Below are 14,937 nucleotides of genomic sequence, written 5' to 3'. Positions count from 1 at the left end.
CAGCCTGTCTTCCAGGTACTCCCGCAAAATGGAAAAACTTTGACCAAGCTTTACCAATAGCTTCCTTTGCATTCCTACCCTTCTGCGTCCAGGAGCCTGTATCAATTCTTTGTTGGGTCATTCCTCTTCTCCCACCGGATGCCACGTTATAGTCCTCCACCGCAGGACTCTCCCTCTGCGAAGTTGCCCTACGCAACATCCTCTGCAAAGGATTCCCCCTCGTCGAACCACTATCCCCTCCATGCTCATATACACCTCCTCTCTGTTCCACCCCCGTCGGTACACTGCTTCCGCTCTCGATTGGTCCAAGGCACACTGCAGCTGAGTCTCCTCATCTTCTTCTTCACCGGGATAGTTTCCCTCCGCTGCAGCCTTCTCCCGTCTCAACCTCTCTCGAGCCCGTTCAGCAGTTGCCTTCCTAGCCTTCTCAATGTCGCGCTGAAAATACTCCCGCACATCTGGTGGCACATTCCTGCAATGGACCACCTCCGCCCCGCGGTGAGCCAAATGTTGTTTCAATCTAGTCGCACCACCTCCTGCTTTCTGCGTATTACAATACTTGCACCGCCATCCGGGATAAAAATTTTCACCATGTTCCCATATAACATCTTTATCTCTACCTGACATTGTCTATCTGCATAAATTGACAACAAAGACATATCAATCACATAAATCCTAAATCAACCTAAATCCTAAAAACATATATGCACCTTAATATTCAATTCTACCTAAATCCTAAATAAACCTAAATCAAATCAACCTAAATCCTTACGTTATACACTTAAATCTTACCTAAATCCTAACTACACCTATGTCATACATCTAAATCCTAAAACAAATCATCTAATACTTGTAAATCAACTCAAAGGAAAAAAAATCAAACGGCTTACCGACCTCCCAGGCCGGCTTACCGCCGATCTCGGCCGGCTTACCGCTGCGCCCGGCCAGTTAACCAGCGCGGCCGGTTAGATCCAGGCCGGGGCCGGCTAAACGGTTCTACCGGCCGGCTAGCCGCGCTACCCAAGCGGTTGGCCGGCGGTGACCGCCGGTCGGGCTTCCTGGCAGCGCCTGGAGGGAGAGGGAGGCGGAAATGGGGTGGGGGGCGCCGGTCTGAAGCTTCTGGGGGGTGTGGCGCCTTATGTGTCGGTTACGGGCCGTTGGGCCTTAATGGGCCGCCTGTTTTTTTTATTTAAATTTAAATACCGTCCGTATCGGGCCGGGATGCGCATCGGACGGCCCTCGGCTGCCCATGGGGTGGACGGTAAACGAAATACTGTCCACCCCCTGGTTCCAGCGTGCGGCGGCAAGGCCGCTCGCCGGCGAGCCGAGAGCCCGCGAGCGAGGTCTGAAAGAGGACAATGCTCTGGCATAGAGCCGGCGTGCCACCCGGGCATCGCCTGCGTCGGCACCAAGCACGGCAGCCTCTGTCTGCCCCCCTTGCGTGCGCGCCGTGCCGCTTCGCGGTGCGCCAGGCGCGCTTGCACGCAGGTGTCCGGCCGGCCGCCATGGCGTCCCGTCGCTCGGCCCGAGTGCTCCGGGTAGCGCGCCGCGTGCGAGAACGTGGCGGCGTCCACGTCGGACGGAGCGCGGTGGCCGAGGGAGAAGTCGGCGGCGTGGCGGCGTTCGACTGGCGTCAGGCAGGCCGTGGACGGTGGTTGTGCCCGCTGGTGTTAGGTTGCTAGTTGGAGGGAGGGGATGCGGTGAGCTACTGAGCTGGGACATCGCCGGCCGTGTCCGTGTCGATCGTGACGAGGTGCGACGCGATGTAGAGCGCGGCGACGGTGGAGCTTCCGGGTCGGGCGGCATGGCGGTTCCTTGCTCTGCTCTGCTTCTGGGCGAAGTGTAGGCCAAAAAACAGGGTATCAATCAATTACCAAATTACGGAAACTATCTGGTTGATACCCTGTCATAAGATCAAATTGTTTGCCTCTCTTTTGCATTCGTAGAAGCTGAACAAATTTAGAGATGGCGTGGCAGGTAACAAATTTCAGATGGCACACGCCCTGATCTGTCAGATTGTGCAATCGTAATAGTAAATCTGCTAATTAAACCAAGTTTTCAAAGCAAGAAAAAAAATCAAAAGCTGTTCAATTAAGCATGGATCACTACTACAAAACAGGCCTTTGTTCCTGGCCATTTGTCCCGACAGCCTTTGGGCCCGGGACAATAGGTGGCTTTTGTCCCGGGTCCAACGGCTAGCCGGGCCAGCGGGGGGGACGGGGGCCTTTTGTCCCAGTTGGAGACACCAACCGGGACAAAAGTCCCCCCTTTTGTCCCGGTTCGTGCTTCCAACCGGGACAAAAGGCCTTGCGCCCCTTATCCCCTTCCCTCTCCCCCCGCCCGAGCCATTCAGCTCACTTGTTTTCTCTGTTCTTGGCTCGGGATAGAGGAGTTCTTGCTCATTTCTTCACCACATTTGTGAAGATCTTTGATTCCCCGTCCATCCATCTGCTCTAAAGGTTTGGGGCTTGTTTTTCTCTTCTTCCTTGGCTTGTATAGCTCATTTCATACTTTAGAAATAGAGAAAATGTGTAGCTAGCTCATTTCTTGGACATTTAGCTAGCTAGATTGCATATGTAGGCGTAATTTTCTTTTAGATTTAGATGAGTATATGGATAGTAGAAATTTTTAGAATGAGTGTAGATACTTCATGTGATGTACTTGTATATATGACCATATTGTGGATAGTTGATTTTTTTATTCGTGAATGAATTAATGAAATGAGTATATTATAGAATTTTTTGTATTATGAATGGATTATTTTGACACTCTAGTGATGTATTTAATCAGGCTCACATTGAAACCATCTAGAAGCTAAAAAATCTTTATTTCGAAACAAGTATACGTCGTTAATCTCCATCCAACGGTGATGGCACTACCTTTCAGGGATACACGATGCGCTATAAGGACGTCGCAAATCGGTTGGTCGCATCACCAGCACTTCCGATTGATAAGAAGACAGCATTTGACGCAGTCAGCATGCCGTTGTTGTACTGAGAGCATATGAACGAGCATGCTGCCTGTGCCAAGTGTTGTGCCTATTAATCGTAAATGTTGGTGCTGCGACTAGCCGATTGGTGACATCCTTCATGCAGGGCCCCCCGAAGTAGTGTCTGTGCTTCCAACGCAAATGTATAAGCTGCACCAGCACTACATGCGTGCGATGGCCGATTGCATCTTCATGCAGGGCGCAAAGATTAAAGATGACGATTTCTTACGGGGGGAGGCCATTATATGGATAAACTGGGAAGAAATTTACCAACTATTCCATCAGGAGGCCCTCGACATCTCTATGGTCGGCTTGTGGGTTCTGTAAGTATTTTACTCTCCTTACGTATTGTTTTGCATGATCTCAACATACTGATCTCTTGATTTATTCGGTATCATGTAGAATGGAGATACATACTTGCAGAAGAAAGGGATACTCTCACCTCGGCTTCATCGACCCAATTACTTGTAATTGGAGGCTTCTACGGGACAATCCCGATGACATATTCCAAAACTTGTTCAAGTACATAAGCGTTCATCACAACAAGCAAATGATATTGTTTCCTTACAACTTTGCGTGAGTGATTCCTTCCGTCTAACTCTTTCTATTCTATAATCGAATTGTTTAAACCTTAACTACCAAGAACTGCCTCCGTATAATCTTGCAGTGAACACTTTGTCCTAATTGTCATAATTCCCGAGAAGAGCCTACTCGTGGTTATGGACTCATTGAGGAGACCTCCAGAACAATACGAAAATCTTCTTAACATGATGAAAAAGTAATTCTACCACTACTCCGTCCATGACCGATAATTTGAATCACTTAATTTGTTACTTGACTATAATTGTTCTAATCATGCACAGGGTTTGGAAAGAATTCGCTAAAAATCATCCAGGCAAATTTGACAAGGAATTGAAGATCAAGACAGATTTTCCGGTACGCACTTGGATGATTCGTTGCACGATTCATTAGTTTTATTATATATTCATGTAAATACCTGATAATTTCTTCTCTCTTAAAGTGTATGAGGCAGAAACCAGGCACTGTATTGTGCGCATACTATGTATGCGAGAACATCCATGGTCTGGTAGGTCCTCCAAAGGGCTGGACAGATTGGGAGGAGGAAGTAAGTAAAAAAACTTGTTAATATTTGAACTCGTATTTTAATTAGTCGAAATTAATTATCCCCTTTTTCCATAGGTCGGGGAGATGCGCGATAAACTCATACCGGAGGAAAAGGTTATGGCGATTCAAGAACAATTCTCCGGATTTATTGTTGAGAAAATCCTCGACCCAAAAGGCGAATTCTACTATGATGGAATATCTAATATTGACAATCACAGCAAATATGACAATATACGCGTATATATGTAATTAAGAACGAATATAACTATGTAAATATATATGTGACTCATAGGTATTAAATTTCTATTTATGAGTATGTATGTATGTATTAAATTTCCAAATGGCGAATTCTACTATGTAATTAAGAACGAATATACCTATGCAAATATGATGGAGTATGTATGTATTATATATATAAGCACTCCAATAATATATATGTGTATATATATATATATATTTATATAATATTGGTCCTAGACATTTTCATATGTAAAGGAATTCACATGTATAGATATATGTATACATATATATATAAGTGAATTAATTTATATATGAAAACTATCTAGGACAAATATTATATAAGTAACTATATATATATGTATATATTAGTGGAGATCATACACACTGAATTCCAATACATAAGTTTAATTGAAATGCAAAAGTATAATTGAAATAGAAAAAGAATTGAGAAAAGAAAAACATGAAAAAAAAAGAGACCTTTTGTCCCGGTTGGTAACACCAACCGGGACAAAAGGGTGCGCCAGCCACGTGGGCGCTGGCTGCACCTTTTGTCCCGGTTGGTGTTACCAACCGGGACAAAAGGTCCTCTTTTGTCCCGGTTGCCACACCCGGGATAAAAGGGCACCCCCTTTTGTCCCGGACAGGCGTTCCCGGTTGGGAAACCGGGACAACAGCGGTTTCCCAACCGGGACAAATCAACGTTTTTGTAGTAGTGGATCATTCAGGCAGGTGTGATGTAAATGTTACTCTGAATATTTCCCTCAGGAAATGCAGAAAAAGAATATACTGCTGCTTACCCTCAGGAGATCTAGCTCGACGTTGGAATATCTAACTGGGTTCAGCTTCTGCAAACAGTCCACCAACCAGTTGAGCTCCATCCGACGTTATGTGATCTTTAACAGTGATCGCTGTTTGGCACTCCAACATTGGTGGCCGCAAACGTTCTGAAAGTCTGAATGACACATGTTCGCAATCAACTGATCAGCAAGGCTTGGGGGCTCGCCGGAGTTCGGCGGGGCTGCGCCGCGGGATCTCGGCCTCGACGAGGGGGAGGGGGAAGAGCCCCGTTCGCTTCCTTGCAATCCGACTCGAGTATATCCTAGCCGTCGGATGTGGATTGGACGGGTCTCAGCTGAATACCGTCCACCCCCAGGTCGTCCGGCGACAAAGCCACCCGCCGGCGAGGCCAGGAAGGACACTGCTCTGGGGTGAACGCTAAGAGTGACGGCGTGCGACCCGCCGTATCCTGCATCGGCAGCAAGCAAGGCAGCCTCTCTCTACCCCATTGCGCGCCCGCCGGTGGGCGGTGGCAGCCCGGCCGCCATGGCGTACTTTCGCAGGGTGCGCGTGCTCGGAGTGCCGCACTATGCCGCGCGTGCTCCGAGTGCTCCTCCATGGCCGTCGGGAAGCACAGCCACATGCCGGAACGCGCAGACGTCCGTGCCAGACGTGGCGCGGCGGCCGTGGGAGAAATTGGCTGCGCGGTGATGTTTGACTGGCGCCGGGCGGCTGGCAGGCCATGGACGGTGGCTGCCTGCTGGTGTCAGGTTGTTTGGCAGGAGGGGAGGCGGCGACCTGGGCCATTGCCGGCTGTGTCCGTGATGTGATGAGGTGCGGTGCCATGCAGAGCGCGGCGACGGTGGGGGTAGCGCCGAACTGCCGCCGGAGTTTTAGGTTGGGCGGCGACGAGAAGAACACGATGCATCCAATCAGCCATACAAATAACGAATGTGCACACGAGGCTCGGGAGAGCTTGCCGGAGGCCGGCGAGGCAGAGCCACAGGATGACCACTCGACGAGGGGGCACCGGCGCGGGAAGAGCCCTGTTGCCTGTTGGCTCCAGTGAAGTCTGAATCGGGTGTATAATGACCGTCCGCTCAGGATCGGACGGTCCTCGCCTGCCCACGGGGTGGACGGTAAATGAAATACCGTCCACCCCGGACGGTAATTGGGATGGCGCCGTCCGCCCCCTGGTGGCCGTGTTCAGCGGCAAGGCCGCCCGCCGGCGAGCGGAGAGCCGGCAAGCGAGGGCACGACGAGGACACCACTAAAGAACAGAAGCTGAGAGCGCCGGCGAGGCATCCGCTGCCGCTTGTGTCGGCACCAAGCGCCACAGCCTCTGCCTACTCCGTTGCGCGCGCGCCGTGCCGCTCGCCTGCTCTGCCGTGCGACGTGCGCCCGGCGCGCCGCACCTGCAGGTGTACTCCAGCCAGTGGCCATGGTGTGTGCTCGGAGTAATGTGCCGCAAGCGGGGAGCGGCCGCGTCCACGACGGATGCAGCGCCGTGGTGGAGGTAGAAGTAGGCAGCCGAACGTAGCGTGGTGGCTGCGTTCAGGTGTCAGGCTGCTTGGAAGGAGGGTGAGGCTGGGGGCATGGAGCCTTCTTGCTTCCTTCCGTCATCAGATGGATAATTGTGTGCGCGCGCATTGGTACAAACTGAACGAATCTACAGACTGCATGGTATGGTAGGCAACAAAAGTAACATCAAGCTGAAATAATTTCAGTTGGCACACGCCTTGATGGCTTCATCTGTCAGACTGTGCAATTTGTAATAGTAGATCTGCTAAATGGAATATTCGAAGTAAAATTAACAAAGCTGCTCAATTAGACATGGATCCTTCAGATATGATGTCACTCTGAATATTTCCCTCACGAAATGCAGAAAAAGAATACCCTATTGTTCCTCTGTTTTTTTTTCTTGCAGCAAGCGAACTTGGTGATTTCGAGAGGCTACTCTGTGAAATGTGGCACCGGAATCAGTTGTATTTTGATGTCACTGAGATACAAAACCGGAGAACTTTCTGAATCATGTGGGTGCAGAAACTTGCATATGATCTTCCTGAAGACAGAAAGCCACCGATGTAATTGTCGACCAGAGACAAGTCCCTGAAGTAACTGAAAATAAACATGAGACATTCTGATATCCTCTTTAGTCGCTAATGGTACATAATATTTATAGAAGTTTTTATCACAAACCCCAACTCAATTTACATTTATGGCGAAGCAAGACCATGTAGTAATACCCAGCATATCAAACACCAAGAATGACGTGTTACAAATCAAACACACATTAACAACCCTATCAAGAGCTATGTGTTACACAAGCATAAATTCCTAACTTAGAGCATACTGCACATTGGCTTTCCATTCCCCGATCAGTCCTAGGACCTGTAACTGCATTTGTTGAACTCTACTGACATGCTGGGTTTATCAGTGTCTGTCATCACTACTGAATCCTTCTTCTGCTCGCATTTGATTCATCTTTCTCCTCATATTTCTGAACCAGACCAGATAGAACTTGGCTAACTGTCTCATGGACAACAGCAGAACTGACAATCTCCGCCATTAGGATTCAGGCATATGTGCTAGCTGTCCCTTCCCTGCTCAGGAAATTCAACATGTAAAGTATACATAATACAGGAGAGACTACAGATATCAACTTCGGAGATCACAAGAAAAGTTTTATTAGCGATGTAAGAACCTACCTTTTAATTGAATCTCAAGAAGACTTTGAGAGTCACCACTTTGTACGTGTTTAATACTCAACTGGTAAACATGCATTGAGTGTTGAAAAGTGGAACAGGTGCGTTCAAGTTGCATGGAAATTCAAATGGAGATTGGTGTGATAACTAGCAGACGGCTGCGAAAGAAAAAGTGAAATATGCATCTTGGAAATATTCCACTACCCTGCATTGGGCAGCTTGGAATATGCAGATAGAACGATACACAACTTGCAGCACCTAGTCAGTTAGGCACACTAATAAAGAGGGGTTAAATCACTCTTTAGTCCTTTCATGATAGATTCCCTGCAAAGGGTAGGCAAAGGAAGTTTTGTTAAACAAAATACAGTTCTTATTCTTACTTGATGCCGTGTAATTTGGTTCACCAGCCTTCTGATCTTCTCTTCTTCATTGAATCTGAATGGTACTGTTGGTCATTGGTCAAAGGTGTCCCCAGAGTAGAACATAATAAGATGGCAGTAGCAGAGACCAAGAATTCAGTGACATCGTCCAAGTCTCCCAATGGAAAAAGTTGCAGTCAGCTGGTCAGTAACAGTGCAGTGGTGTGGACAATAATTAAAGTTGCTGAGGCGTGCTAAGCTGCCTAACCTGAGCTTTCCACTCGTAATGGTAATCCTATGCGCTAATTGAAGTTGTTAAGCTTCATCTTCTGTTTTTTTTTCCAGCTCCGCAAGCTGCTCGAGTAACAGATCTTGGTAGATGATGGAAGCACAACAATCGTGAAGAAAGTATATATACCATACAGAGCTCTTACATGACATGGACAAGTACTGAAGTACAAGATGCAATGCACATACACAGGGTCACAGACATTAGACATACACATATGTGGAAATGATCAGCTATATTTTTCACTTTGCTGACCCATCAAGTTATGCATGGCCGGCGCAGAATCAGATCAAGCCTTCCATCTTGTCAGATGAACGCACAACCCAAAGCTTAAGTAAGTCTTTGGCCACCTCCTTCCATCCTGCTATGTTGAAAAGATTTCGCCGTTGGATTACCCTTTTATCCCAAATTCGTGATCTGGAGGCTTTACTTCGACGCTTTCTTGTCTTCTCCACACAAAGGTTCGCAGTGCCATGTCTAGACTTCAGACACATTTGATACATCCTTGACTCTTTGTTTTGATAGAGGTAATCTATGGCTTTTGGCAGCAACTTCTCATCGATATCTTGTAGGCATGCATTCTTGTGAACCATTTCCTGCACCTCTTCACCAATCACTTCCAAAGCATAGCTCTCGGTTTCATTCTCTATATCCTCTGGGGAGTCATGTGGTAAGAACAAAACTGCTAGCTTTAAGGGAGGCATATCTGAATTCACAGAACTACTTCCTTTGTGTTCAACACCAGAACTTTGAATGTATTTATGATCATCAGATAGTGAGACATGGCACTGCAAAAACATTGAGATAACCTCCTCTGGAAATATACTTGACAATAGTCTCAACGATGAAGCTGCTGTCTTGTTGGTTCTAGATGAAACGCTCAAATTCTGCTCATGCTGATTGCAGCACAGAGGGTTTGGACGAAACCTTTGAGTCAAAGTGTTGTGGACATTGAACCAGTATGCACTTTCACCATAAGGAGATTGTGTTACCCAAGAAAAATCCTGGGTAGGCAACTGGATGAGCTGTCTCTTGACACCTTCAGCTGCAAACATGAAGTGAGGTGCGACTGACTGCATGCACTTGATTATAACACCAAATACATCTGTACTTTCAGAGAAACGTAGCATGAATCCTAGCCTGAAACCCTTTGTAAGTTCCCTGAAGTCATGGCGAACAAAGCCTACCGTCACCTCTATACCACGATCCGGAGAGCTCATGGGTCGTATGCCTAAGAAGTGAAATGTGCTTCCTTGGAATGCTTGGTACCTAAGAGACTTCCCTCTAAGAAGTTTGCTGATGAAATGGTCGAAGAACATGTACTGGCGTGGGGTTCCACTGAACTCAACAAACTTAAGGAATTCATTTGCTCCATCTGCAAACCTCTCAAATCTTTGAACAACATAAGTAGAAGTACTTCTTGACTCATCATTACTAGATCGAGTAATAGATGAGATGAATGACTTGGTAGCATAAGCAATCCGCTTGGCATATGATAACTGACTCACCCGCTGCCTGATCTCTTGCTCTTCTATGACACGCTGCTTGCACCTTTGCAACGTATCACCACACTCCTGGGCAGCACGCTTCAGCTTGCTCCGCCACCGTAGAAGTGGCACACCGGTGATTTGCCATTTGTCGGTCACGTCGAGCACAGATTCCTTCTTGATGTGTGCCATCTCTAGCCTCTCCAAGTTTTTGCTCGAATTTGATTCCTCTTTCACCTCATATTTTTGAACAAGACCAGATAGGATTTGGCTAACTGTCTCATGGACAATTGCAGAACTGACTATCTCTGCCATTAGAGTTCCAGCAGTATTCCTTCCCTGTTCAGAAAATATAACATATAAAAATATATGAGAGATGAGATATACGAACTTAAGACAACAAGCAAGTTTTAACTTAGCAGCTGAAAGAACCTACCTTTAATTGAATGGCATGGAGGAGGTAGACAGCTATCCCTTGTACTCTAGCGAGTAAACCTGCTTAGTGCTTACTGCAAGGGAAGATGAGAACTTAAAGAGAAGAACGTGATGGTCAGGTTAGACGACTTCAATAGTGAGGGGTTTGGCTCTGGTCTCTCCACGGGGTATCGTTTATAGTCATTAATAAGTCAGCCCCAAGTCAATGATGAGAGGTTTGAATATATTAGGCCAACATGCGTTATGTGGAAAAAAGACGAAGAGGTGCGGCGTGTCAAGTCATAGTCATGTGAAAATGGAGGTGTTAGTGTGGTAACTATCAATGCCAGAGAAAGAAAGTGGAGGTGTGAAATACTGTTTGAAATTATTTCATCTACACAGTAGTGGTAACTGGCAATTTCTAAAATGACTGATGTTAAATTGACTCACTAGATTTTTCCATGACGTGTAATTTGGATCTCTGGGCACCAGACATCTATAGGAAACATACAAAATGGAATCTGAGAACAACTGATGTGCTACGTTTTCATAAATTCCTAATGGAGAACATTAATCACATAGTACTTAATAACTGAATCCAGAGAAACATCGATCTGGCGGGCCATCTCCTACCCTGTGTCCATGTCTGGTCACCGTGTCCGGTGGCAAGGCTGCCCGCCGGCAAGTCGAGAGCCGGCAAGCGAGGCCACGAATGGGACACTGCTCTGGAACAGACGCTAGCTAGGAGTGCCAGTGAGGCACCCGCTGCCTCAATGATCTCCCACTTATCAGATGTCTCAAGAGCAGCCTCCAGCCTTATGTGAGCCATGTCTAGCCTCTCCAAGTTTCTATTCGCATTTGATTCCTCTTTCTCATCATATTTTTGAACAAGACTAGATAGGATTTGGCTAACTGTCTCTTGGACAATCGCAGGACCGACCGATTCCACCATTAGAATTCAAGCATTTGGAGCATCCCTTGCTTGCTACCATGCGTAAGAGCTTAAATCATGAATTTTGGATCATGAACGAAGTTTAGCTTTGCGGTCGTAAGAACGTACCTTCGGATGAATTGGGTGAAAACTGTGGATAGAGAGGTACTATTTTTGGGATGTTAAAAAAGAACGAGAACTTGCGATACTATGGGACAATAACAACTGATGTGTCAGATCATCTTAGAGCTGCAAGAACCTTCCTTTGATTGACTGATAGTGATGGCCAAGACTTTGACGAGGTAAAAGTTAGACATGTTTCATAATGAGGGGTTGTGTGGATTTGGCCTCTACAGGGAAAATCATGTACTCTCTTCGTTCCAAATTATTGATCATTTGACTTTTTTGACATCAAGTTTGACTACTCATTTTATTCAAAAAATTTGAACAAACATAGTTAGTTTAAGTCATTTTTATAGAACTTGTATTGATAAAACAAACCACAACAAAAGATATGATATTTTGCACAAATTTTTGAATAAGACGAGTGGTCAAAGTTGAAATTAAAGAAAGTCAAACGACCAATAATTTGGAATGGATGGAATAGTCAAGAAGGTGACTTAAATGAAGGATGAGAGTTTCGACTGTGTTATAGATTTTAATATATTCAATATTGAATTATTATGTGGAAAAAAGTGGAAGCAAAAGGTGCAAGACTTAAACTAGAACAAGCTATCTAGATGTGTAACTATGATTCTTCTAGTGTAAAACCTTCATCCCAAAAGAGTTGTACAACCTATAGCCAATCCTCTCAAGAAATTACTCTAGAAAGTAAAGGCACACAAAATTGCAAGAAATAAATGTGGAAGCTTAAAGAGGGATGAGAGGAAGCAAACTCTCGACGCGAGGATTTATCCCATGGTTCGGATTGCCACAAAGGCGCCCCTACATCTACGTTGTTGAAGCACTCACGAGGAGTATTGCTTCCCGGCAATCAAGTCTCTCTCGTGAACACAATCACGGTCACATTGACCCCGATCTTCACTAAGGGAGCTTGCCCACGAAGGAGGGGTCTCCGTCCTCTGCACAAAGTAGTCGACGCCGCTCCACACCAAGCCGGAGGGTCGTTGATGTGCCGGCGAGCCACCGAGACTCCAAGGATGGTCGGCTCACCAAGATACAATTTTGGTTCACTCTAGAACAAGCTCACAAGGATCACAACCTTGCTCTCACACTCACTAAGGAGCTAACCTAGAACTTACACTCTCTAGGATGTGCTAAGGACTAAATATCTGATCACTAATCTCTTGGATGGCTTGGAGGTGTTCTTGGGTGTGGGTGTGGGTGTGATGTCTTGGAACTCCAGCAACCTCAAATGACCCGGGGTGAGGCATATATATAGCCCTATAAGTCGAACTAACCGTTTGTAGCCGTTATCCATTTTTCTGCGTAGGCATCGGTTCATCTGGTGATAGGCGTCGGTTCAACTGATCACTCACAACCTTGAAACTATCCATTGGCTGCTCTAACAACCCTGCAGCTGACATCTGCAGCCATCGGTTAAACTGATCACACTAGACCAGTCACAGTGCCGTTGAACTTCATCTCCTTTTGCTGACATCATTGCACCGATGCTTTGCTCCGTCGACCATCGCTTCAACTGGTGATGAAGACTTGGCTTCTGCACACTTGACATCGTCTCTGGACAATAGTATGGTCATTGCACCGATGCCTCTTCATGCCTCGTCGGTTTAACCGGTCCTACTGAGTTTTTCTCACTTGACTCAGTATAGCAAGTCCAATTTCACCGATGCTCAAGCATCGGTTCATCCGAGACCCATCGGTTAGACCGATGCCTCTGCGTCGGTTTAACCGGTGCAACTACTTCTGCTGCGCTTGTCCAACTTGTTGCGGCGATCTCTAGATTTTTACTATGCTACGGTAGATTGGACATGGCGTCTTGATGGTGATTTGGACATGGTACCTTGACGTTGATTTGGACTTTTCGCCTCAACGGTGGATTGGATATGGCGTCTTTATGGTGAATTGGACATATTTGATTTCATCCATAGGACCTCAAAATCCTACAAATATGATCTCACAAACATGTTAGTCCCATTGATTATGTTGTCACCCAATCACCAAAATCACAAACAATGGCTTAATGAGGCCATGTTCCTTACACAAGCCCATGAAGAAACTGACAATAATGAAAAATTATAATGTCCTCTTCGATTTTAGTAGCTCATCGTTCGAACATGCCTAGATTTTTTTATACCATGCCCCTACTATGCAAATAAGTAAATAAATTTTGCATTTAAGGTACATCAAAAACCATGTAGTAATACCCAGCATATAATCAGCTGTTGGGACTTGGGAGACAAACATCACCATATCAGAAGACACATTGAAAATCCTCGAGAGAGTGAGTGTTATACTAGTAGAACTCCTGATGTACAACATACTTCTCAATTATGACCAACATGACACAAATATTGGACATGTAACTCTACAACCATGATGCTGTTAACTTTGCTCCGATTACCCCTGTATTTCTATTTCAACACTTTGACCATATTCATGCTCTGAATTCTGATAGTGCCTATACTATAATGCTTTGGTGGATTGTCCTCAATTATGAATTAGTAACTCAAATATTTTCTTCTATTCCTTCATTGCTTCCTTTATTGATCTATGTTACATGATTTAGAATTTCAGGTATTGCTGCGGTGCTACTAACTTTCCTTTTCTTCTGCAGCCACAGTCCTTGAACGCACTTATTAGTTGAACGGGCACATGTGCACGCCAGAAGTCAAACAAGTGAGAAATCATACATCTTTCACTTATAAGCTGCTCTTCATGTCCTTGCAACAGCTTTCTTTTCCTAGACCCCCCAAAACATTTCTGTGTGCTCATGCTTGCCTTCTCAACCTCAATAAATGCAGAGCTATGTTTAGTCTTCCAAATCATTTTTTAAATTGTTGCTTCAGTGTTCTGGTAGAAGTAATCTATTGCCTTTGGAATCATGATCTCTTCCAGTTGTTCCAAGGTAACATCTACACGCAAGCAATGTTGATCCTCACCGACTATCGCTAGTACTTCAGAATTTCTATTTGCAGGCAGCATGTCTTTCGGAGAGCGGTGGGATGCAAAGTGAATCCCAGCTTTTAGATATGGAGAATCCTGCAGAGAAATTACGTTTTGAGATAGCAAGGACTTTTGTTTGTTTGACACAGACAGCGAGACATGACAGTGCAAATTCACTTCAAGTACTGATTCCAGAAAAAACTCTGATTATCCCGCCATCTCTAGGCTGCTAATATGCCAAACATGCTGCTTGCAACATAATGGGTTTGGGCGAAGCCATTGAGACCCAAGTATTTGAAAATGGAGCTGTTCTTTCTGGTAGGAATAAATAGATGGCATCCATGACAGATCTTGAGTAAGTAGTTGAATAAGTTCATTCCTAATATTTTCAACTGTACACTTGAGATGAGGGGCAAACAGTTGCAAGCACCGAATTGCGATCCCAACTATGTCTGTACACTCTGAAGGTTATACTGTTATTCTAAAGTAGATATTACCCTCTGGTGTACCATCATTCTGGATAAGTACCAGGAT

At 45.6% G+C, this 14,937-nt stretch overlaps 1 protein-coding gene across 2 annotated transcripts in view; it reads right to left on the bottom strand.

Moving 5' to 3' along the window:
* Positions 1–7,241: 7,241 nt before the first annotated feature.
* LOC120660520 overlaps positions 7,242–14,937 on the bottom strand; it is a 42,751-nt gene continuing 35,055 nt past the window's right edge. Inside the window, exons 2-3 of one of the 2 annotated variants that reach the window (XM_039939121.1) lie at positions 9,017–10,310; positions 7,242–8,978 (exon numbers count right to left, since the gene is read on the bottom strand). In XM_039939121.1, coding sequence (XP_039795055.1) covers positions 8,962–8,978; positions 9,017–10,286 — 1,287 coding nt within the window. In that variant the 5' untranslated portion in view covers positions 10,287–10,310 and the 3' untranslated portion in view covers positions 7,242–8,961. Of the gene's footprint in view, positions 10,311–10,407; positions 10,559–14,937 lie in introns of those variants that run through there. The other variant, XM_039939098.1, reaches the window with a different exon arrangement.

This window comes from Panicum virgatum, chromosome 2K, assembly GCF_016808335.1.
Source record: "Panicum virgatum strain AP13 chromosome 2K, P.virgatum_v5, whole genome shotgun sequence".
Classification (NCBI taxonomy): Eukaryota; Viridiplantae; Streptophyta; class Magnoliopsida; order Poales; family Poaceae; genus Panicum; species Panicum virgatum.
This window is presented reverse-complemented; position numbering and strand designations above follow the sequence as displayed.